A 24169-nucleotide genomic window follows, 5' to 3' on the forward strand; every position below is an offset into this window, starting at 1 on the left:
CTCACACACACAAAAAATAATAATAATAATTTTCTTGGTTTTGAATTTTGCTAACATTTCCTCTGTCTTCCTCACTATCAGTGTCCCTAGAAGAGGAGTCACTATGAGTGTAATTTCATGTTGGCATGGGTTCCCCATGTAAATTTCTTTACAAAATTCAGAATAATTATGAACCAGTTGCTAGTTTCACATAAATATTATAAATAATTCTAAGTTTATGGATGATAAAAAACACAACTATTTAACTGATCTAAATCTACACAACAGTTTAGACTTTGGTCCTTTAGTAACAATCTGATAAAATAATTTTATGTAAATAATTGACTAGTAATAACTAAATTTTAATAAAACTGAAACATCTGCAAATGACAGATTTAAGCAACTATTAAATCATACCATCGATAAAACATTTTATTTTCTTCATTTTTTCTTTAGCTTTAAATCAAACAATTAACAATTTAACAAGAGCAAATTTCAAAGCTAAAGATACTAATCAAATTCGGTAAATTATTTCCTGAATGAACTAAGATCTGAATTTACTAAACTTTTACACTTCACAGCTTGCTCTCTTTTTCATTTTTAAATGTTAAACACAAATCAAAATTGAGATAAGTAAGATTCAGTTTCTTAATGTTCACAATCACTGTGTTATCATCGTCTATTTCAATCTGTTTAAAGAATATGCAGGACCAGCGTGGTAAAAATGCCAACTGTGCCCTAAGCCAGTGTGAACAAGGCTGAACTTTTTAGACATGACTGTCAACTGAATCAACCAGAGTTGATGGACAACCATGTGACTGAAGTCTCCAAATTCACTTCCATGGAAAATACAATGTCGATTAAAGGATAAGTGAAAAATATGTGCTAATTTGCAGATTAGACGCATATTATTCAAAACAACTGTAACCTGAGCAACTGTTTAAAACTTAGACTGCCAAAAACATTGTTTTCAGGGAAGAGAACACCGGCATTGTTTTACCACCGGCATTGTTTAGAATCGCGGGCACATTGTGATCATAAAGGCAGACAGACTTTCAGTTAGTTTTATTATTGTTTTTCAATTCTCTACAGACAAGGGGTCTCCTTGAAGTCTACACTTGGGGCTCCCATGGCAGGCCCACAGTACACTACCGTTTGCAAATATTCATTCCTTTGAGCACATTTTATGTTCGTTGTTGGAAATAAAATAAAGACGACTAAGAAATGAAATGAATCCTTAGGGATAAGTCAGCTTTCCTGAGAAACAGCATGACCTCGTGGGAAACCAAGTTCCTTCAAACAGGGGAAGTCTGAAGCTGCCAAGAGAAACGACCTCATCGTGGAGACAAGGGGTTATACTTCATCTTACATTTTCTGGCTCAGAGTTCAGAAGACCTCTCTGTGAGAGTTCCTCTGCTTTGTAAATCTACTCTCTCTTACCAAAGGAAAAATCACTTCTACAATTGTCATATGATCCATCAAAAACCCATTCAACTGAAAAACATGGAGTAGCATCATTGCAGCCACTTAGATGAAGTCTGTGGCTGCCTGTTAACTTCCCTTTCCAGAGAGAGCTGCTTTGCTGATCTCCACACTCTTAACCTGTGAAGCATAATATCAAGGCCAAATGACCAGCAAAGACAATAACCATTTAAAAGAGTGCTGCCTTATGTCTGCAGTTTTGAACTGAATGCCCCGTCTATAGAAAGCATTTTTCCTATTATGCTACAGTGTGGATAACAGGTCTGTGGTTTTCACTCTTTAATAAACTCTGGGACACCAAGAGCTTATATTATATTGAAAAGAGTGGCTTTCTTTTCACCTGAGATGGTTAAACCAATGCTATTAATAATGCTGTATACAACAGCTGCCTTTATTTATTCATAAATACAGCACAAACATCTTACTGGTCAACAGGAGAGGACTTTCTTTTACTATAAAATGATAATTAATTCAGGCTGGATAAACTTAATGGCGCATTTGCCATCTGGGCAAAGCTAACAAAACACCAGAATAGAATTGTGTGAAGAAAAAATAATCAAAATATGGAATAAAAATACAAGCCTAAACTCTGTTTTGATTTCTTTAACAACAAATAATTTTCTACCCCAAGTATTATGCTCAGGCTTATTTGAAAGGAAATACGAAAGGCAATAGGGCATAGAAAAATAGCTGCGGGTGGACAAAAATTTCAGGTGATTTCTTTCTTTTTCATTTTTTACACATCAGTAACATAAGCAAAATGTTTCATAGGCTCTGCATCTCCTCTTGTCTATACCCATGAGGGACAGAAACTCTTATCAAGTAAAATAATACAGATAAAAGTGCTTTGTGAACTTTAAAGAACCATGAAAGTATAAGAAGATTATCATTATTTCTATCAGCCTGGTGTGTCCTTAGAGAGCCGAACTCATAGATACACTGGAGGTTTTGATTTGATTAAATCAGCTCAGGAAACTGAACTTGGCTGATGATCATGATCTTTAAAACCCTTGAAAAGATGGTATTTGTCATGTGGAACCATCACTGCACTGACAGTCTAGTCTCACCTTTCGGATCTTTGCAGTCACTTATTCAGAAGTGTTGCTTCTTTTTTATCCTCTCCTTGAAGACATCAGCTTTTGTCTCTTTGAAGCCACTGTACAGCCTAACCCCATAAGTCCCCACTTATACATAGTGTAATTGTGCTTTCAAAGCTTTCCCTCTCCCCACCCAGTCCACCTACCTTGCTTCTTTCCATTTCTCCTGTTTTAACTGTGCGCTGTCACCAGTCAGCAGAGCACTGTCATTATATCCTAGTGCTTTTCTCCACCCCATTTTCCATGATGAGAATGATTGGCCTCCCTTATATCAAATAGTTCTCATTAAAGAGTGGTTTAGAAAGTCCTTCTTTCAAGAAGACGTCCCTGTGTTAAGATTTTGACCACACATCAATTCTGCCTGTCCTCAGAACCCAGTGCTCGACTTATGTGTTAATGCCCATGACCTTGGCCTCTTAAGTCTCATGTACTGCAAACAGGTTTGTTGTTTTTGACAGTGAATGAATAATTACTAGCTGAAGCTGATCTCCATTAAGTGTTGCAAGGAATTCATTAAATGACTGCAATAATGAGGTATGTGTAGGACGATGTTGTTAGAAATAATTTTATTATCCTGATATTTAGTGGTAAGGCAATTTTTGACTTCAACTCTTCTCTGGACAGTAGAAATAATGCCTCCTATATTTTTTGTACATGTCAGAATGAGTCCCTTTCCTTTGGAGTATAAAGCAAAATCCTTACTGGAGCCTATAAGACCAGTTGATACTTAACAGCTTCTCACAGTGCTTTCTCTGACCCTGGCCACTCTGGCCTTCCCTCCACTCTTTGAACATGCCATAATCCTTCCTGACTAAAGGTTTTGGCATGCTGTTTCTCCAATGGATTCTTCCTATTCCCCCTCACCCAGATAATTCTTAATATAATTTATAGCTGAGCTCAGGTGTCACTGTCTCAAAGAGGCTCTTTCTGATATCTTGTACGAAGCTGCTCCTCTCTCTATATGCTCCCCTCATGCCCTTCATAGAACTGATAACTGAATAAGCACTTGAAAGATTAATTTGATAATATGACCTTTCTGCTGGAATGTAAACTCCATGAGGGCTGAGACTATGGCTGCCTTATTTACAGCTGTAACTGTGGCACTGATCATAATGTTCACACGCTGTAGGTTTTCAACAACTAGGGTTACAATTCCTGAAGAAGTGAACTTCTTAATGAAAGAAAATAGTGATAATGATGATGATGAAGACAAACCACCTGTAGGGTGACACTGAATTCTCTGATGATAGTATTCTGAAAGTGATGACAAAATTTGTAAAAACTGGATGTACAAATTTCTATTCTGCTTCCGTGTAACAATTTTCTCTTCAATTCCTCTAATGGTTACCTTATTTTGAAATACGGGATTGAAGAAGTAAGATATAGGACAAAATCATGACTCTTTATTAATGATTCATTCATTTTTCTTCTATGTTGCAACAGAGAGACTACACAGTTAGGGGACTTTTCAATGAAGCTCAAGTTTACCTTGCATAATAATTCCTTAGCAAAGACAAAATTCAGTCATCAGACACATTCGGAAGCATTGAACCAAATCTCTATGGAAATGGGATTTCCTCTGGGCAAAATATTTATACATGACATGCATATGTTAACCGTGACTCACTTGTGAAAGCAAGAAGCTTAAACTAAGCCAGATATAGTACAGATGAGGGAACAAAAATGCATTCTGCAGTCTTTCTGGGCCCGGGGTGGGGGAGAAGAGAGGGATGAATCACATTACCTGATTTTCATATTGTATGTGTCGATTTGACCTTATGAGCCATTGAATTTGGCGGCCATAAACAGTAACACATCAAAACACATAAGCCCCTCTCACAACAACAGCAGCAAAACAAAATAATTCCATTGATTCTCTGTTCCAAGATAAAGAATGAGAGTATATAAAACCAGACTTGTGACTGCGTTTTAAAAATCTCTGGGCTCACAAATTATGTATTGGTTCTATTTGCATGTCCATGTCCTCTGCCTTCTAGCTCCTTTTGTTTATTGCTAGGGGAAAGGTTAGAAATAATATTGTTTCATATATCTTTTTATTTATCTGAAATTAAGAAAGATAAGAATATAATTCCCAATAGGACTTTGGACTGTAAATCTGATTTTTATTAGGCTCGCCTTTACTATTGGAGGTTCTAAGTCTATGGATTTGTGCTTTCTTTATTATACGTAATGTATGGCAATACTTCCAGCATTTAGGGCAGTAGGTGAGACATAAATCCAGTAGCCTCGTCTAGGGAAATGACACTGGGCTGGTTAATTAAGGAAGATAGGGGGCCGGCCCGGTGGCGCAAGCGGTTAAGTGCGCGCGCTCTGCTGCGGCAGCCCGGGGTTCACCGGTTCAGATCCCGGGCACACACCGATGCACCGCTTGTCAAGCCATGCTGTGGTGGCGTCCCATATAAAGTGGAGGAAGATGGACACGGATGTTAGCCCAGGGCCAGTCTTCCTCAGCAAAAAAGGAAGAGGATTGGCAGATGTTAGCTCAGGGCCGATCTTCCTCACAAAAAAAAAAAAATTAAGGAAGACAGTTCAAGAAGGGCAGATTTTGAAACACAAAAGAAAGATTGATTTTGTTGAGTATACAAGCATGAAAAATGAAATTTAGACTGTTTTACATGATGACCTTGTTTTTTAAGTTAGCTAAGTGTATTTTAAGGAGTTATAGATCTATGCCTTGAGTTTCTTAAGGTCAACTGAAGTGATCCATATTAAGTAACTAATGTGGGAAGAATTCTAATTTTGAGCACTGGAAAATGCCAAATTTTAAGCCCACTTGTGTGCTTATGTAACCAGAATGGATTATTGCTCACTATAAAATATTACTGGTAATGTGACTGCCATTATGATTTTCCTTCCCCTATCCCAACACTGGAGAGGGTGTTAACTTTTGTCCAAGGATTGGATTGGAAACTCACAGTTAAAAGTGGTGCATTTTTCCTATTTTCCATCAGTAGAAAAGCTAGGGAAAAAAAAAAAATAGAAGGTAGACTGAAAAAAGCTTCCATCTCAGGTGAAATTAAAGAAAAAAAGAAAAAAAAAAACCAGCTACAATCCCAATCCTTAAACTTTAAAGTGTGGCTGCCTAATACTATTTGTCTGGACTGAGTTTAGGGAACAAACCGAGAGCCAACACATGACTCTTTGAAAGTCAAATAGGATACAGATTTCTCTGAAACTATCTTGAAAGAAATTTTTAAGCATACATCAACCAGAGGAATGAGATACATGAGCATGGATGGGGCACTGGGTGATAAAAGAATGTTTCAACAGAGAACCAGTTTGTACTGTGAAATGGAGTGAAATCAAATTCTTAAGAGATCAATTCCTAACCTATGGTCTCTTAGTGGAGACTGTCAGGAGTGAATTAGGTGAAAGAAATTTGTAATGAGACAAGAATATTTCATTTAATCATAGTTCCATTAAAAGAAAGCTTGCAAATTTTAAACAGTATACCACAATATATACACATATATATATACACATATATAAACAATTATTTTCTGTCAGATAATGTTTGTGCTAACAGTTTTTTTTTAATTCTACAAACATGGCAAAAAGAATGTGAAAGTAAAATACCTGTACTTGAGAAAGCATGAAATACAAAGGTCGTTGCAACCATTAGTTTTCTATACACAATTCTGCCTATCAGTGTAGGTTTATTATCACCATCGTCAAAGACATACTGATGCACATTACATGCCAGGGATTTGCAACGTCTTCCTTTCACAACAGGTGCTTTATGTATCAGTAACTAAATGACAGAGTAAAGCACTGGCTCATACCTAGTCCCCCTTTCTCCTCGGTATTCAGTTCTTCCTCCAGGTCTACACCTAATGGCGAAGGAAATAAGGGCTGGGAGTCAGGGGTTCGACACTGGTTGGAGCATCTGTTTACCTGCAGCAGTGGTACCCAGCCCCACCACTTGTTAAATAATTTGACTCTCACCCTCGAACAAATGTCGCTTATTTTCTTTTAAGAGGTAAAATATCAGTGCAATTTTAAAGGACAAAATATGTACACAATTTTATTCAACTTTTTTATATTATTATGCTACATATATGTACAATTTCAATAATAAATTAAAAATAAATGAGCAAAATAAGTCTGAGGATAGTTCATAGTCACCATGTTAGTGACAGTTTTCACTCTTCATTTCTGAGAGTTCATCTGATCCAAGATCCTGATCATCTTGCTAAAATACTTGTTTTGGCAACATATTTGAAATGCACAGTGTTTTGTTGTCTCTAAGCAGTGGGAAGATGTTTGAATAATAGAAATGCTGAAGAAGTTCAGTTGCAATCAAGAAAGGTTGATGAACATTTGCACGATATGTACAAAACTCCGCAAAAATTCTTTAATATTTTTTTCCTCCAGTTCCTCGCATTCTTTGCATCCAGATTCTATAATATTCTGCCAAATAAAAAGAAAAGATTAGATTACAAAGTCTAATATATTTCTTTCCCGGGAATATCATAACATTTGAACCATGTGGTGAAATCTTGAGACGTGAAAACTTTGGCAAATTAAAATCATATTAGGAAGAACTATGGAAAAGAGAACTGGGAGATTTGATATGGGCTTATTTTTCCTATAATGGATTAAAGACATTGAAAAAAATAAGCCCTGTCTATCAGACCATGGATTTCCTGCTTAGAGCCCTCAAGGGTTTATACCATTGAGGTTAGGTTTATACTCTAGCATAAAGTCCATTCCTCCCTGCACGGCATGCAGGCCCTCCTTGAGCTGTTCCTTACTTATCTTTTACCTTTCCCCACTGCCTCAAACGTGATGCCCTAGGACCACTGAGCTCATGCCTTTTCCCCCATGCACACATTACATTATTAGATGCCTCGCTGCCTTGGCTTTTCTCTCTGCCTGTTCCACACTTCTATTTCAGCTACTGCTACTCACACTTAAGATCACTCATGTGTTGTCTCCGTTAGGAAGGCTTTCCTGAACCTGTGAGCTCCTGGGGCAGGACTAAATGTCCCATCTCTACATTCTCAGAATCCCTAGTCTAGACTCTCCCTCATATCACATCATATATTATATTAATATTATGGAGTTTTATGCTTTTTATGCCACTGTTCTCTAAGCTCTTCCAGGAGGGCAGGAGCATGTATTTTGTTTCCCTAGCATTTAGCATAGGGTCTGGCACATATTATTCGCCCAATCATTATTGGTTGAATTGAACTATTTAGGTGAATACCACAAATTGCTGTAAATTTAAACAGAGTTTCCTGGAGAACTAGAATATTCCAAATGTAGCAATCATAAATAAACTTTTTAGAGATCATCTGAACCATGAAAGCTGTACCAGCCAAAATCAAAATTAGATTTTACATCCATTAAGCATTTGAAATTCAGATTTACCAATTTACTCTATGAACATACTCTATGCCAGGCACTGTCTTATTCCATATAACACTGTCCTATCTGATGCTGAAAATAATTATGTCGGCTAGGAAGGCAGAGATATTAAGTGACTCATCGCAGTTGACATAATCAATGAAATTCTCCATGTCCAGGTCTGGACTGACTTCCACTACATGTGCCATATTCCATGTCATGATAAGAGTATGAACATGTACCTTAAAGAGTTCACCATTGATACTGTCATGATTATCTGTTGCATGGCTCAGTCTTTCTACTGATAGCATAGAGATAACTTATCACAAGGGTATTTTAAACACTAATATATTCATTTCATAAATACATCGAGTATCTAGCATATGCCAGGCATTGTTTTGGGAGTTGGGATACAGCACTGAAAAAAAGCAAAAACGCCTGCCCTTTTGAAGCTGACATTGTGGTAGGGAAAAGAAGACAATATCCACTAAGTAAAATATGTAGTATGTCAGATAGGGGGACATGCAGAGAAGGGGACAGGGCGTGCTGATGTGGGGATGGGATTGCAATTGTAAAGAAGTGACATCACTGAGAAGGTGACATCTAAGCAAAGACCTAAAGCAGCCTGGCGTTTTTAGGGAAAATCCAAGGTGTCCAGCCCCACGAGCTCAGGGTCTTCGCACTTTCGGTTGCTTCTACCTGAGCCTACCTCTCCGGGAATCCTTAAGGCCCCTTCCCTCCTGTCTTCGCCAAATGTCAGCTTAGTAGGTAAACTTTCTCTAGAGTAGAATCCCAGCCCCCTTACTTGCCTTCTTTTTGGCCATTGGAACTAACATTATTTATTTGTTTATTGATTGTTTTATTAATGCTTCTTCCCTCCTTAAGAGCAGGGACCACTTCCCTCCTTAAGAGCAGGGACCACAGTTTTTTCACTTCTGCTATCCTGAGGGCCTACAATGGGGCCCAAAAGTATTTGTTAAATTAACAAATTATTATGTCTTCTTTGTTTATAAAACTTCTCTCTATCACGTTGCTTTGGCCACTAGCGTTATGCCATGAAAGCCATAATCTTTTGTACCTCAAGGCCTTTGCATAGCTGATCTCCCAGCCTACTATGGGAGTCCCTACTATTTGCTTTCCCAGAGCCCTATACTGCTCATGATGCCTGGGAGACCCCAAATTATACTCAAATTTTAATATATTTTTAATAATTTTATTTATTTATTTATTTATTTATTTATTCCCCCGAAGCCCCAGTAGATAGTTGTATGTCATAGCTGCACATCCTTCTAGTTGCTGTATGTGGGACACGGCCTCAGCATGGCTGGAGAAGCGGTGCGCAGGTGCACACCCAGGATCCGAGCCCGGGCCGCCAGCAGTGGAGCAAGCACACTTAACCGCTAAGCCACAGGGCTGGCCCTTAATATTTTTATTATTATCCTTTTGTGGCATTTATCCTTTCAGTAGATAAGAAGACAGACTCTGGAGTGAAACTGCTTGGGTATGAATCCTGGCTCCTTATTTCACTAGCTGCGGGAATTGGAGGAAGCGATTCAAGCTCTTAGCGCTCCAATTTCTGCAATCTTAGAACAGAAACAAGGATAGTTGTCTCACAGATTTATTGTGGGGATTCAATGAATTACCACTTAATCCTGGAAGAATAGTATCTGGCACAGAGTAAAAACCCAATAAATGTGGATTTCTATTATTGATGCTAAACACTTAATTACATAATTATACTAATGCCTATCCACTGTACCTGGTGATAAACACCTTGAGGTCAGTGACCTAACTGGTTTACCACTGTCACTCTAGCACCAAAGCACACTGCCTGGCATTGTGCAGTAAATGTTTGTTGAATGAATAAATCAATGAACAGTTTAGGACTGTGTGCACACTAGTGATGGGGCCACTTCTGGATGCCACTCCACTGGAATTAACTCCCTCTCCTGAGTGCCCCTTTGGAGGGTCTGCTTGTCCCTTATATCCAGCTAATGACTTCTCCCAAGAAAGCCAAAAACATCCGCTGTAGCTCTATATCCAATATGACTATTGGATAACTCACCCCATTAGAAGATAAACTGCTGTTTGCCAGGATGATAAGGTTTTCTACTGTTTCATTTATGTCCATATTTCTGGACTCATGCGAAATAACACGTAACTCCAGAAGAAAGCACTTCATCGCTGTTACTTTGCAATTGGGCTACAAATAGAGTCACAAAGAACCATTTTGAAATAAAATTGTTTTCTCACTATTCATTCTCACATAGATGTAATTCTGATCTTTTAAAAAATCAATCCAAATATTTTATAAAGAAACACAATACCCCTAAGAAGTTTTACATAGTAAGCAGCTTGATTTTTTTCTCTTTTGGCTTTGAAACCAAAACCAAAACAAACTGACAAGAAAACAATGAAGAAGGAGGGTGATATTGTACAGAAGAAAGAATATAAAACTAGAAAACATCGAAATAAATGCTTTTTCTTATGGAGCACATTTCCTCTGTGTAAAAGGGTGATAATACTGGCCCGAAACTCTCAAAACATTAATATAGATAGCGCACAGGGAAGAATTTTTAGAATCAGATTGTAGTGTTAACATTTTAAACAGTGGTAGCCGCTAATCATGCTGTTCCTGCAAGTTCCAAGGCTCCAGAGGCAGCCGTGATTCCAAGAAATTTGTTAGAAAAATCACAGCACACGTATTGCCTCCTCACAGGCTGGCCAAATCAGACAGGTACCGTTCGGGTACCACAATAATACGTTTCCCACAACATTTACTTTACCAAAAACCTAAACTTAAAAAAAAAGCAAGCATTTAATGAACATCGGGGAATTTGACCATGACTTGTTTGACTTTGTGTTCTCAATGCCTGGTACAGTGCCTGGGACCCCGCAAGGACTTAAATGCTTACTGAATGAATGAATGAATGAATGAGTGAAGGAACACACTTGTGCCTGGCACTGGCAATATTCCTCATCCCCGACAGCCGCTGCTCAGGACTGAAAGGGTAATAAGTACTCACCATGTTGATAATCAAATAAATAATAAATAAAACAAAATGGTAAAATAAATAACAAAACTGAGGTTCAGAAGTGTTTAGTGACTTCCAAGGTAACACAGCTAGGAAGTAGCTGAGTCAGGATTTAAATCTAAATTTCAATCTCAGCTTCTTCCTATGACCTATGAGCTGCAAGGTTATCTTCTTGCAAAAAAGCAGTCTCAGGATGCTGAGTGTTGGTAGTTAATTGACTGCTTCTACTTTGAAAAAAATGCAAAGAAAAATGGAAAACATGCTGAAGCCAAAGGAGGGAGACAATTTCTATGTGCAGCAGCACTATCCAAGTGGTTGGTGAATATCTGTTTTTTCTAGTTTCTGGCTATGGCTTCTTTCCAATGCTCAGACAGTTTTGGTGGGGGCAAAACCTTCTATTTCAGAGAAGCTCTAAGTGAGGAATAACAGAGAGAGGACTCATTGTTTTGAACGCACACAACACAGAGTTTGTTTTCCACGAGGTGAAGAAGTCGGGTATTTGTTTCTTGGTTTTTTGTAACCAATCCAGAGGGAAGGGACTAGCAACATGACTGAAATCATACATGCCTTAGGCAAGGTTAGTGTATTAATGAAACAAGTTCAAGATCATTTTTGAATTCTGATAGGTTTTATGGGTTGTGTTTTTTTCTTTTCTCACATAGAGAATAACCAGCTAGAATCCTTTTCTGACAATTGTAGAGATTTATTCAAAATGTAGAACGTGAATGCATTTAAGCAATTTGTAGAAAATACGATTAAAGATGGTAATACACTACAGCACTGAAAACAACTGATATGTTGGATACTTTTAAATTGAATCAGTTAACCTGATTCTTGCATTTAATTGCATCATGATCTAACTGCATCACAAAAATGTATAATATGTTTTGTTTGACATTGACGGAAAAGGCTTTTTTATGTTTTAATTTGGCACCATTACAAAAATAGCATCTATGTAGCTCTTTGTCCCCAAGTCCCAAAACCTCAACAATTACTTATAAAATTCATTGATCGTATGTTGTAAGAACACACCAAAAGTTAGATTTTAAAACTATACATGTTTTTTCAGTAAATTTATGAAAATATACTTCTTAGACTTTTGAAAACTGGAAGAATATAACAACTTTGAAAAAGAAAACTTATACTCACATGAGCATCACTTTCAGTATATAAAGTGGCATCAATATGTATAGACTGAAAGGAAAAAAAATTAGATGATATGAGAAACCATGCCCTGCTTCAGATATAATAAGAACAATCTACTGAAAACATTAAATTAAGCTTTTTAAATTAAATTCTTTATTTTGAGATAATTTTAAATTCATATATGATTGTAAGAGAAAATACAGAGAGATCCTGTGGATCTTTCACTGTTTCCCCTCAATGGTAGTATCTTGCATAACCATAGTACAATATTACAACTAGGAAATTGATATTGATACAACTCACCCACCTTGTTCAGATTTCACCAGTTTTATGTGCATTAATGTGTGTGTGTGTATCAGATGTGTAAATTCATGTAACCACCACCAAAGTTAAGACACAGAACAGTTCCATCACCATAAGGATCCTCCTGCTACTCTCTTACAGCCAAAACCACCTTCCTCCCCACACACCCCCTCCCCCATCCTTCTAATCCTTGGCAACCACTTCTGTGCTCCCCATTCCTAAGATATCATTTCAGAATCTTATATAAATGGAATCATACAGGATGTAAACTTTTGAGATTGGCTTTTTGAGAAAATTAATAGACTTTATTTTTTGAGCAGCTGTAGGTATACAGAACACGAGCAGAAAGTACAGAAAGTTCCCACATATCCCCTCGCACACCTCCTCCAGTTTCTCCTATAATTAATATCTTGCATTAGTGTGGGGCATCTATTATAATTGATGAGTCAATATTGATACATTTTTAACTGAAGTCCACAGATTACATATATTACATTACACTAGGGTTCACTTGGTGTTGTACATTCTATGGGTTTTAACAAATGTATAATTACATGTATCCACCATTACAGTATGATACAAAATAGTTTCATTGCCCTAAACATTACCTATTTCATTTGCCTATCCATCCTTTTCTTTCCCCTAACCCCTGGCAACCATAGATCTTTTCACTGTCTCCATAGTTTTACCTTTTCCAGAATGTCATATAGTTGGAATCACAATATAGCCTTTTTAGATTGGCTTCTTTCACTTAGCAATATACTTTTAAGGTTCTTCCATGTCTTTTCATGGCTTGACAGGTCATTTCTTTTTATTGCTGAATAACATTTCATTGTATGGATGTAGCACAGTTTGTTTATCCAGATTGGCTTTTTTTTCACACAGCATAATAATAATTCTGGAGATCCATCCAGCTCGTTGTGAATATCAGTAATTTGTTTCTTATTGCTATTAATATACTAAAATATATAATATTATATATTATCAGTATTATTCCATGATATAATGTATCACAGTTTAACTATTCTCCTGTTGAAAAGACATTTGGGTTGTTTCCAGTTTTTAACTATTACAAATAAAGCCCTATGAACATTCAGTGCATTTTTGTTTTGTGAGAAAGATCGGCTCTGAGCTAATATTTGTTGCCAATCTTCCTCTTTTTGGTGAGGAAGATTAGCCCTGAGCTAATTTCCGTGCCCATCTTACTCTAATTTGTATATGGGATGCCGCACAGCATGGCTTGATGAGCAGTGCGTAGGTCCGTGCCCAGGATCTGAATCCGCAAACCCCAGGCCACCGAAGTGGAGCGCATGAACTTAACCACTATGCCACTGGCCGGCCCCTCAGTGCATGTTTTTGTGTAAACCTAAGTTTTCATCTCTTCGATATACATGTTCAAGAGTGCAATTGTCGGGTCATATGGTAAATGCATGTTTTGTTTTATAAAAAACAGCCAAACTATTTTAGAGTGGCTGTGCAATTTTACATTCTCACCAGCAATATATGAGTGATCTAGTTTCTCCACATCCTTGCCAACATTTGGCATTATCACTTTTTTATTTTAGATATTCTTATAGGTGCCTAATGATATGTTATCACAGTTTAATTTGTATTCTTTAAATAAAATATAGCTATTTATTGGTACTTTCTTACAAAAAAGATCTGGGGTGATTTATAATTGCTTCCTTTATAATCTTCCTTTATTTCTTTTTTTTTTGCTTTATGCCTGTTATTTCTTTTTCTTGCCTTACTGATTTAGCTAAATTTCCAATACTATGTTGAAATAAGAGTGGTGAGAGAAGACACCCTTGCCTTGTTTCCAGTCTTAGGAGAAAAGCACTCAATCTTTCCCCATTTAGTATGATGTTAGCTCTAGGCTTTTTGTATATGCTCTGTTACCAAGTTAAGGAAGTTCTCTCTCTATCCCTTGTTTGATGAGAAATTTTATCATGAACAGGTATTATATTTTTGTAAATGCCTTTTCTGCATCAACTGATATGATTTGATTTTCTTGATATATGATTTTCTTCTTTAGCCCATTGATAGTGATTGATTACATTGATTGATTTTCAAATATTGAACAGGACTTGCATACCTGGAATAAATCCCACTTGGTCATGGCATATAATTCTTTTAACACATTGGTAGATTTGGTTTGCTAATATTTTATTGAAAAATTTTGCATCTAAATTCATTAGAGGTATTTGTAGTTTTCTTTTTTGGTATTGTCTTTACCTAGTTTTAGCATCAGGGTAATACTCGCCTCTTAAAATGAATTGGAAAGTGTTCCCTCCTCTTCTATTTTTGGAAGAGACTGTAAAATCGGTGTTAATTCTTCTTTAAATGTTCAGTAGAATGCTCCAGTAAAACCAGCTGAGCCTGGAGAATCTTTTGAAGGTTTGCATGTGATGACTTCACTGTCTGTATTGGTTATAGATGTTTTTGCATTATCTACTTCCTCTGGGTTATGTTTTGGCAGTTTGTGGTTTTTGAGGAATTGGTCCATTTCCTCGAAGTTGTCAAATTTACAAGAGTAAAGTTGTTCATAGTTTTTCTTTATTATCTTTTTAATGGCTGCAGGTTCTGTAGTGATAGTCCCAATTGTATTCCTGATATTGATGGTTTGTGTCTTCTCTCTTTTTATCTTTGTCAGTTTTGCTAGAGGTTTATCAATTTTATTGATTTTTTTTCCAAATAACAAGATTTATGTTTCATTACTTTTCTTTATTGTTTTTCTGATTTCAATTTCATTAATTTCAACTCTTATCTTTATTATTTCCTTTCTTCTGCTTGCAATGGGTTTGTTTTGCTCTTCATTTTCCAGTTTCTTGAGGAGGGAACTTAGATTGTTGATTTGAAATCTTTCCTCTCTTCTACTGTAATCATTTAGTTTTATAAATTTCCCTCTCAGTATTGCTTTACCTGAATCCCACATATCTTGATATGTCGTATTTTTGTTTCATTCAGTTCTATGTATTCTTTATATCCTTCAAGACTTACTCTTTGACCCATGGAATATTTAGAAGTGAATTATTTAATTTCCAAATGTTTAGAGATTTTCTTGTTATATTTACATAATTTATTTCTAGTTGATTCCACTGTGGTCAGATAACATACCCTGTGGGATTTCAATTCCGATAAATTTGTTAAAGTTTGTTTTATGGCTCAGGATATATTCAGTCTTGGTGAATGGTGCTTGAAAAAAATGCGTATTTGCTGTTGTTGGGTGAAGTGTTCTATCTATGTAAATTAGATATTGCTGGTTGATGGAGTTGTCCAATTCTTCTATATCCTTTTTGATTTTCTGTCTAGTAGTTCTTTTAGTTACTGAGAAGGAGGTGGTGAAGTCCTCAACTATAATTGTCGATTTGTCTGTTTCTCCTTTCAGTTCAATTAGATTTTGCTTCATACATTTTGAGGCTCTATTTTTTGGTGTGTACACATTTAAGGTCATTATGTATTCCTGGTGGATTGATCTTTCACCATTATGTAATGTCCCTCTTGACTCTAATAATTTTATTTTCTGCGAAGTCTACTTTATGTGTTATTAATAAAGCCACTTCTCATTTTTAAAATTATTGTGTGCATATGTATCAGCTTCCTAGAGCTGCTATAACAAAGCAACATGAAGTGAGTGGCTTAAAACAACAAAAATTTATTCTCTTACAGTTCTGGAACCTAGAAGTCCAAAATCAAGGTGTTGATAGGGCCACGCTCCCTCTGAAGGCTCTTGAGAATAATTCTTCCTTACGTCTCCCAAGCATCTGGTGGCTCCTGGCAATCTTTCGCCTTCGTTGGCTGGTAGCTGCATCATTCCAATCTTCTTTGGCTTGTAGCTGCCTCCATTTTCACATGGCCTCTTCTCTGTGCCTGTCCTCTTCTTATAAGGACACTGGTCATTGGATTTAGGGCCCAAAACACTCCAGTATGAACTCATCTTAATTAATTATATTTGCAAAGACCCTATTTCCAAAGAAGGTCACATTCTGAGGTTCTGGGTGACATGAATTTGGGAGGACACTATTCAACCCACTACAATATAGTTTATCTTTTTCTCTCTTTTTAATTTCATCCTACCCATGTCATTGGAGTTGAAGTTGGTTCAAACCATAAAGTTGGTTTACGTTTTGTTATCAGTTCAGCCAATCTTTGTCTTTTACTTGTATTTTCTTGCTCCTCTCCTTCTGGGTTGCTAATGCTAGGAATGCTGGATCTTTGTCCCAAAGATCCCTGAGGCTCTTTTTTTTTCAGTCTGTTTTCTTTGTGTTATTCTATCTTCAGGTTCACTGTCCTTCCTCTGTCATATTCATTCTGCTAATGAGCCTCTCCAGTTCATTTTGTATTTCAGTTAGTGTATTTTTCAGTTATGTAATTTTCATTTGGTTCTTTTTACATATTGTACTTCTTTGCTAAGACTTTCTATTTTTTTCAGTTGTTTCAAGGGTATTTGTAATTGCTTGCTGGCACATTTTTATGATGGTTCAGTTTCAGAGTCTGTTTCAGAGTCTTCTCTCATTCAAGTTGTGATTTTCTTGCTTCTCTGTATGATGAATAATTTTCAAGTTTGTTCTGGTATATGGGCTATTACATTAGGAAACTCTAGTCTATTTATTTATTTATTATTTTTTTGTGTGTGAGGAAGATTAGCCCTGAGCTAACATCCGATGCCAATCCTCCTCTTTTTGCTGAGAAAGATTAGCCCCGGGCTAACATCCGTGCCCATCTTCCTCTACTTTATATGGGACGACGCCATAGCATGGCTTGACAAGCAGTGCATCGGTGTGCACCTGGGATCCGAACCCGTGAACCCTGGGCCTCCGAAGCGGAGCACGCGCACTTAACTGCTACACCACCAGGCCGGCCCCGACCCTAGTCTATTTAAGTCTTCTATTTTAGCATGCAGCCACCCTGTTTAGGTTTAGCACACAGGTTCTGACCTATGTTTGTATGGTATGATTCCAAGGACAGTTTAGTTTTCAGAATCTTTGCAGTGCTAATCTGGAAGGCTTGGTTCACCTGGTGCTCCTGGGACTCCCACTGTTCCCTGTTGTGTCGCCCACTGGGGTAGAAGGCACTTCCCTGGCCCTGTTGTCAATGGGGATCCTGTTCTCTGCTGCCTGCAGGTTCCGCCAGGCCAGCCGGCATCTCGAGGTGGCAGCGGGGTTCGCCCTTCCCTAGGTCAGGCCATTCTCCCTGCAAGCGCCACCAAGCCACTTAGTTTCTCTAGTAAGAGAAGGGAGTCTCTAGCCTGTGGTGACAGAGAGCTCTTCATGCTGGGGCACTTATAAATTGAGTTTTAAAGATTACTAGGATCTGAAAATTGTAAGTAAAAGATTTTATCTGAGGCATTACAAGGCTCACAAATTCCTACAAAAATATTATTGTTCCAAGTGAGATTTCATTAAGATTGACAGCAAAACACAGGGAGAGCCATACTCCATAGCAATTATACCAGATATTTTATAGAAAAATGAGTACTCACTTGAATAAGATCTTCAATTCTTTTCAAATCACTTATTACATCCTGCCAGTTTGCCTCTGTTTTAGGAAGACCCGCACTGATACAGCTGGAAGCAAAACCAAAGAGCAAAGCCTTTTGAATGAACATCATATTGTCTTGATGAACACTACAGGCAAAAGAACAATCAGGAATTTTTTATTCTAACTAGTGAAAAGATGAGCGTTATCCCTGCCTTTGTGCATTCAACAGCCTTGTAGAAGAATATAAACACCAAACATATAGTACAACCTTGACGCTTTAGGCTAACTTGAGGACAGACCCACCTGGATTAGAGAAGAGCCTGATTTGGAGGGATAACATAAATAACCTGGTATAATCTATCACAATGAAATAAAAACAGTGCCTGATGTGTGGTAGTGCTCAGTGAATCTTTTTGAATGAATTACTACTTTTCTTTAAGTAGCGGTCCCATCAGACTTTTAAGTCTAATAAATAGGTAAAATTCTTAAAATAAGCGATAATCATTTTCATGTAATGATTTTGACAGCAAATGTTCTTACAGTAGGTTAGACAGGCCCCTTGCATACTGCTCACATTATGATGATTCTTGTGGCAGCTTTCTCCATAAACATTACAGACTTCAGCCCAGTCTAAGCTGAATAATCATATACTTACTCACTTTGGTAAAACAGAAATTTAATATCTGGAGAAAAGACACAAACACTGACCAAGTGACTGCGGAATGATTCTTAGAGCCTCAAGAAAAATAATCATTCCCTGATGGATCCTTCCAGAAGCATGAGAGCCAACACTAATCTTTCTTGCAAGGAAGATTTACCTGCACGAATCTATGGTTCCCCATACCATGAAGGCATTAGCAGAGTAAAACTGAACTGAGAGTCAGATTACATAACTAGAGGTTAGGTGCTTGGGCCAACTGGGTGCAGTGTATTAGCTGCATCTAAGAGAGAAGAAAAAATTAATAGGCATGGAAAAATATGAATGTTGATTAGGAGGAAAAACTCAACTAGGATAGGGGTCAAAGGATAAGAGTAGTTAGTGCCAGGGATAGATTAAAAAGTAACATAGGCAAGCCCTAAATATCTACCTTTTTTTACTACTGTGAAAATCATGCAGGACATTAATAAGGAGTATACTTCCAAGTTTACTTAGATACTAATAGGTCCAACTTATTTGGAGGATATAATACTCATTTGGAATATTACCAGAATATAGAAATGCTCAGTGCGGTGTTTGCCAAAACCTTCTCTGAGTCTCTATAATCTGCCCTCTATCATACCTCAAATACTAAGTACCTAAAGATTTAAGGAAACTGAACACAAACTAATTTAACAGAGAGAAAATTGAAGAACAATGATCATGGCCGTTAACATGATGATATTTATGCTGAAAGACAAAATTACCTCAAAATGAAGACATGAATTCCAGCCTCAGTTAAAAAATGACTGTTCAGAAGTAAACACAAGTAGCACTGGATGGAAGTACTTCTCAAATAGGGTTTCTGAAAAATAGAATCACAGACAAAATGGTTAAAATTTTTCTCTGTTAAAAAGTAAGATTCGAAATATTTTAGTGTCAAAATTATAAATTTATCAAAATTGCAGAATTAATGTTCCTTATCAGAAGTAATGAAACTAGAATTTCTCTTTTTTGCTTTCTCTTCCACCTCCAGCTCTGTCTCCTATGTGCAAAATTCTTTAATATATATTTAATACATATTAATTTTAAGAAAATTTACTTACATACTAACATCACCACTTAATTTGTTTTAATTATCCTTAACTTCCTTCTCATCCTTTTTTCCTTTTTAATATTCCAACATATTTTATACAGCACACATTAAAAACATGAATTACTAATATGTTTACTAGTTTTATATTAATTTCATGTAACTGTGTGAAAATTAATTATGTGTTAATAACTTTTGGAGAAAAATTGGATAGAAATGGAATGAACTAAAGGTACTCTATGCCATTCTGAGAGCCACTATATGATAATTTTTTTTGGTAATTTAGGAAAATTACTTATCTTAGAACTTCCCAGAATCTCGATACTTTTGCCTGCCTCTTTCATGTTTTCAAAGGCTTTATAATTTCAGAAAGCAGTGTTGACTGCCACCTTAACCACTAAAAATCTGTTTCATTTAATCTACACTGAAAGGATGAATAATATCCAGACCTTGTCCTCAAAGACTATACAATTTACTGAGTAGAGAGACATTTAAAGAACAAAATAGAGTGAGATAAGTGAAATAATACATTTACAACGACATGAAGAACATATCAGGGTTGTTAACAGAGTTCAAAAACTTATTTTATTTATTTTCAAAATAAGAACCACCCATACGTGAGCAGACATCTGTGACATCCCAAGATCTTTTTTTGTGTGTGTGAGGAGGACCAGCCCTGAGCTAACATCCAATGCCAATCTTCCTCTTTTTTGCTGAGGAAGACTGGCCCTGGGCAAACATCTGTGGCCATCTTCCTCTACTTTATATGGGACGATGCCACAGCAGGGCTTAACAAGCGGTGCATTGGTGCGCGCCCAGGATCCGAACTGACGAATCCCGGGCCCGCACAGCGGAGCGTGAGCACTTAACCACTTGCGCCACCGGGCTGGCCCCCCAAGATCTTTAGAGAAGAGTCATGTAACTTATGAAGTATCTGAGACTCAAATGACCTTTTAAGAAAAGTCCATATACTATCATCATCTAATTTTTCTTACCGAAATTCTCATTACTCAACGCCAGGGTAAATCCTTAAGTATTGAAGAAGAGCTGGCTATGGCAATGAGTTTCCAGCAGCCATCCATCCAGAATACTTCCTACAATACAATCCAGGGGAAAGGATGATCCATTAAAAACACAAGTGGACTAGCAGGGGAAAGAGAAGGAAGGGAATTAATATTTATTGAGCACCTATTTTTTTCATGGGCACTCTATTAGTCACTTAATATATATCACATTTAATCCTCTCAGCAATCCTATGGGGTAGGATTAGCAGCATTGGGGAAGCTGCCCAGGCCCCACAGCAAGTCCATGACAGCCAGGATTTGAGAGCAGATCAGTCTGATTATAAAGCCCAAACCCTTTCCACTATATTATGTTCTTGAATTGGCAAATTCCAAAGCCATATTAGTGAAAGGTGGAAGCAACCAAATACCAGGATTCATATAAACTATTGACTGTTAATTTAATTTACAACAGAAGTAGCTACTTCTACAATGAATAGATGTCTTCAGTCTTTGAAATAAATCACTGTTAACTGAAATATCATTTGAGAATTTCATAAGTATCAAAATTCTATTTTTTGTTGTCAAAAAAGTTCTATTTGTTGACATCAAAATCCACCATGTCCCTAGATATAAGTACTCACTCCAATTATGTTCTGTAGACTCAAATGATTATTTTATTTTTTAGATATTTCTGAGATATAAAAATGATTGCTAAAACATATGTTGTATAACTCTTAAAAGGAGAAACTAGCACTTATCTAGATGTTAAATAAGATACTTTGAGAGTATATCCAGTAGGAATTCCTTTTTTCCCACAACATATTAAATCTAATCCTCCTATTACATATGACCTAATCCACCCATTAATTGGTTTAATTGAAGCAAATTCTCCTCATTAGTCTCATGTTCTAACCATTCTCTTTGACTATATTATCTCAGTGCTTCAGATTTTTTACAAAACTTCAGAATCATTTTTTTAATTTCAACCAAATTCTCTTAAATGCCCTACATTCAAAAGAATTGTGGTATCCCAAACTCCACGTGGTTCCAAAAACAATATTTACTGACCTGGGACCCAGCAGTACAAAGGGTGATATAACTGTTAATAAGGCCCTAGAAGCTACTTTAGTAAACAACGGGGATTTTACTCCCGGGCTTTTGTAGCAGTGAGTCTCCACATACACAGGATGTTAACTTCTTAAGACTTGCACTGCCCTGCCCTACCACCCCCAGCTGGTGTTACGTCAAGAAAGAGTAAGTGCTTTAGCCAGAATGCTCCATGCCAAACATGGTGGAATGCAGCAGGAAATGGCCTCAAAATCTTCTAACAAATAATGATAATGGAGGCCAGTGTAGCTGAAAAGGCAACTTTTACAGCCTTGTATGTCATTTGGCAAAAGTTCTAGTGTGGTTTTCTGTGCTGACAGCAAAGAATCTGGTTTTCACAGCAGCTTTGGAAGCATTCAACCTGCCACTCACTATAGTTCTGTGGACTGATAATTTTACTAGAAATATATTTGTGAGTGTGTGTGTGTGCGTGCGTGCGTGTAATCCATGTAGGACAAAAAGACTTAAAAGATAAAATATTCTATTCCTTTCTCTTTAGCCAGGATTCAATGCTAACTATTAGCATAATTATTATTAATGATGGTAATATTAATTAGAATAAGTATTGTTTACCTAGTGCTTTCAGGTTTACAAAATTATTTCATACACACTATCACATTGAATCCCAGCAACATCCTTTTTGTGTGTGTGTGAGGAAGTCTGGTCCTGAGCTAACGTCTGTTGCCAATTTTCCTCTTTTTGCTAAGGAAGATTAGCCCTGAGCTAATATCTGTTTCCATTTTCCTCTATTTTGTATGTTGGACGCCACCACAGCATGGGTCGATGAGCAGTGCATAGGTCCATGCCCAGGATCCAAACCTGGAAACCCGGGGCCACCGAAGCAGAGTGTGCGAACTTAACCACTACACCACTGGGCCAGCCCCAATCCTGGCAATGTCTTTATGTGAGAGATATTATTCTTATTTTACAGTGAAGAAATTGAGGTTCTGAGAGGTTAAGTGACTTACTTCAGGTAAATGTCATACATGTAACTGTCAAAAATTTACTTCACAACCCAGATTGGGCAGGGGGAGAAGGGATGCAAGAAATTTCACAAGCTTTCTGGTTGAGAAGTGTAGGCCCCTTTGGAAGTATCTGATCCATCCCATGTGAATAATAAAAAGCCACTGCTCTCTGATAGTTTAAAAACAGGTCTTTCAAACTATTCTGACATGAAACAAAACTCAAGTTGTTTCAAATGCATTATGGCATTTGACTCTCACAAAATACCTGTTGGAGATAAGTGGCTGAAACCAGGTTAATTACTTTCTGAGAAGGCAAATATCAGGATGAAATAAATTGTCCACTTCCTTTTATGTCATATTTTTGGAGAACTATGGAAGCAGTGTTTAATAATTGCATACTGATTGTATAACGTCCTGAAATTCCCTCACAATCGGCATCTTCGTTTTGTCCTTCATTCACCTGGGTGCCTGGATCTGGGAATAAAAAAGACTGAAACCCAGCCCTACCCTCAAGGAGCTCACAGAGTTTAAGCAGGAATTTTTTGGAGTCTCGTGATTGGGTCTCACTGCAGGGTGCCTGCTGACTTTATGACAGCACTGCTATCCCAGCAGGATGTCACCACCCAGGGGTAAGACAGTGGAAAGACTGAACAAATCAACACAGTTGAGTAGCTCCAACAGTTTTAATTCTGGAGTGACTTGTGAAAACAATTGTAAACGTGTTACATTCTGTACCAACATTGTAGTTCTTCCCAGTGAGGGAATACAATCTAACACACTCCCATTTTGTTTTGTTTTATTTGTTTAATTATTTACTTGCCTAGTCACACATTTAAAATAAATTTAAATAGACTTAGCAACAAAAGAAGAGTTATCAGTATTGGTTTATTTGGTGAACACATTCATCTATTCACTCAAAAAAACTAAAAATGAGGGCAAACCAAGCTTGAGCGCTTATGTGGACTGTAAAGAATGTAAGACAGCAAGGCTGTCCTTGATTCATTTAGTAAAGATTTATTGAGCACTTCCTATGTGCTAGGCATTTTTGTATGACCTTGGGATACATCAATGAATGCAGAAGACAAAGAACCTGGTTTCAGGGGAAAAGACAGACCATATATAATATACATAAATAAATTAATTATGTATTTCCTTAGCCAGTGGTTAAATGATACAGGGAAAAGGAAACACAGAGTAAGGTAAGAAGGAAGGGGTTGCCATTTTAAGGAGAGTGGTCAGGGAAGGGTTCAGTGAAAGCAAAATCAGATCAAAGACATAAAGGCAGGAGGGCGTGAGCCCCGAGGATATCTGAGTGAAGAGCTTTCAAAGCAGAGGGTACAGCTAGAGCAAAGGCCCAAAGGCAGCTGCAGACATATGAGTCTGAGGATCAGAAAAGAGACCAACGGAGGAAGCAAGACAGAGAGCAGTCTGAGATGAAGTCAGAAAGGCAGAAGTGGAGCAGGTTGGGTC

The 24169-nt window shown here is 37.2% G+C and overlaps 1 protein-coding gene across 2 annotated transcripts in view; it reads right to left on the reverse strand.

Moving 5' to 3' along the window:
- Nucleotides 1-5148: 5148 nt before the first annotated feature.
- The window catches only part of IL15 (interleukin 15), an 83376-nt gene continuing 64355 nt past the window's right edge, over nt 5149-24169 (reverse strand). The window contains exons 2-7 of one of the 2 annotated variants that reach the window (XM_087437583.1): nt 20619-20717; nt 19298-19395; nt 17895-17979; nt 12113-12157; nt 9994-10131; nt 5149-6989 (exon numbers count right to left, since the gene is read on the reverse strand). In XM_087437583.1, coding sequence (XP_087293709.1) covers nt 6879-6989; nt 9994-10131; nt 12113-12157; nt 17895-17979; nt 19298-19395; nt 20619-20630 — 489 coding nt within the window. In that variant the 5' untranslated portion in view covers nt 20631-20717 and the 3' untranslated portion in view covers nt 5149-6878. The remainder of the gene's footprint in view (nt 6990-9993; nt 10132-12112; nt 12158-17894; nt 17980-19297; nt 19396-20618; nt 20718-24169) is intronic. The other variant, XM_014784500.2, reaches the window with a different exon arrangement.

The sequence above is a fragment of the Ceratotherium simum genome, chromosome 12, assembly GCF_057802395.1.
Source record: "Ceratotherium simum simum isolate JZ-2026a chromosome 12, ASM5780239v1, whole genome shotgun sequence".
In the NCBI taxonomy this organism is placed as follows: Eukaryota; Metazoa; Chordata; class Mammalia; order Perissodactyla; family Rhinocerotidae; genus Ceratotherium; species Ceratotherium simum.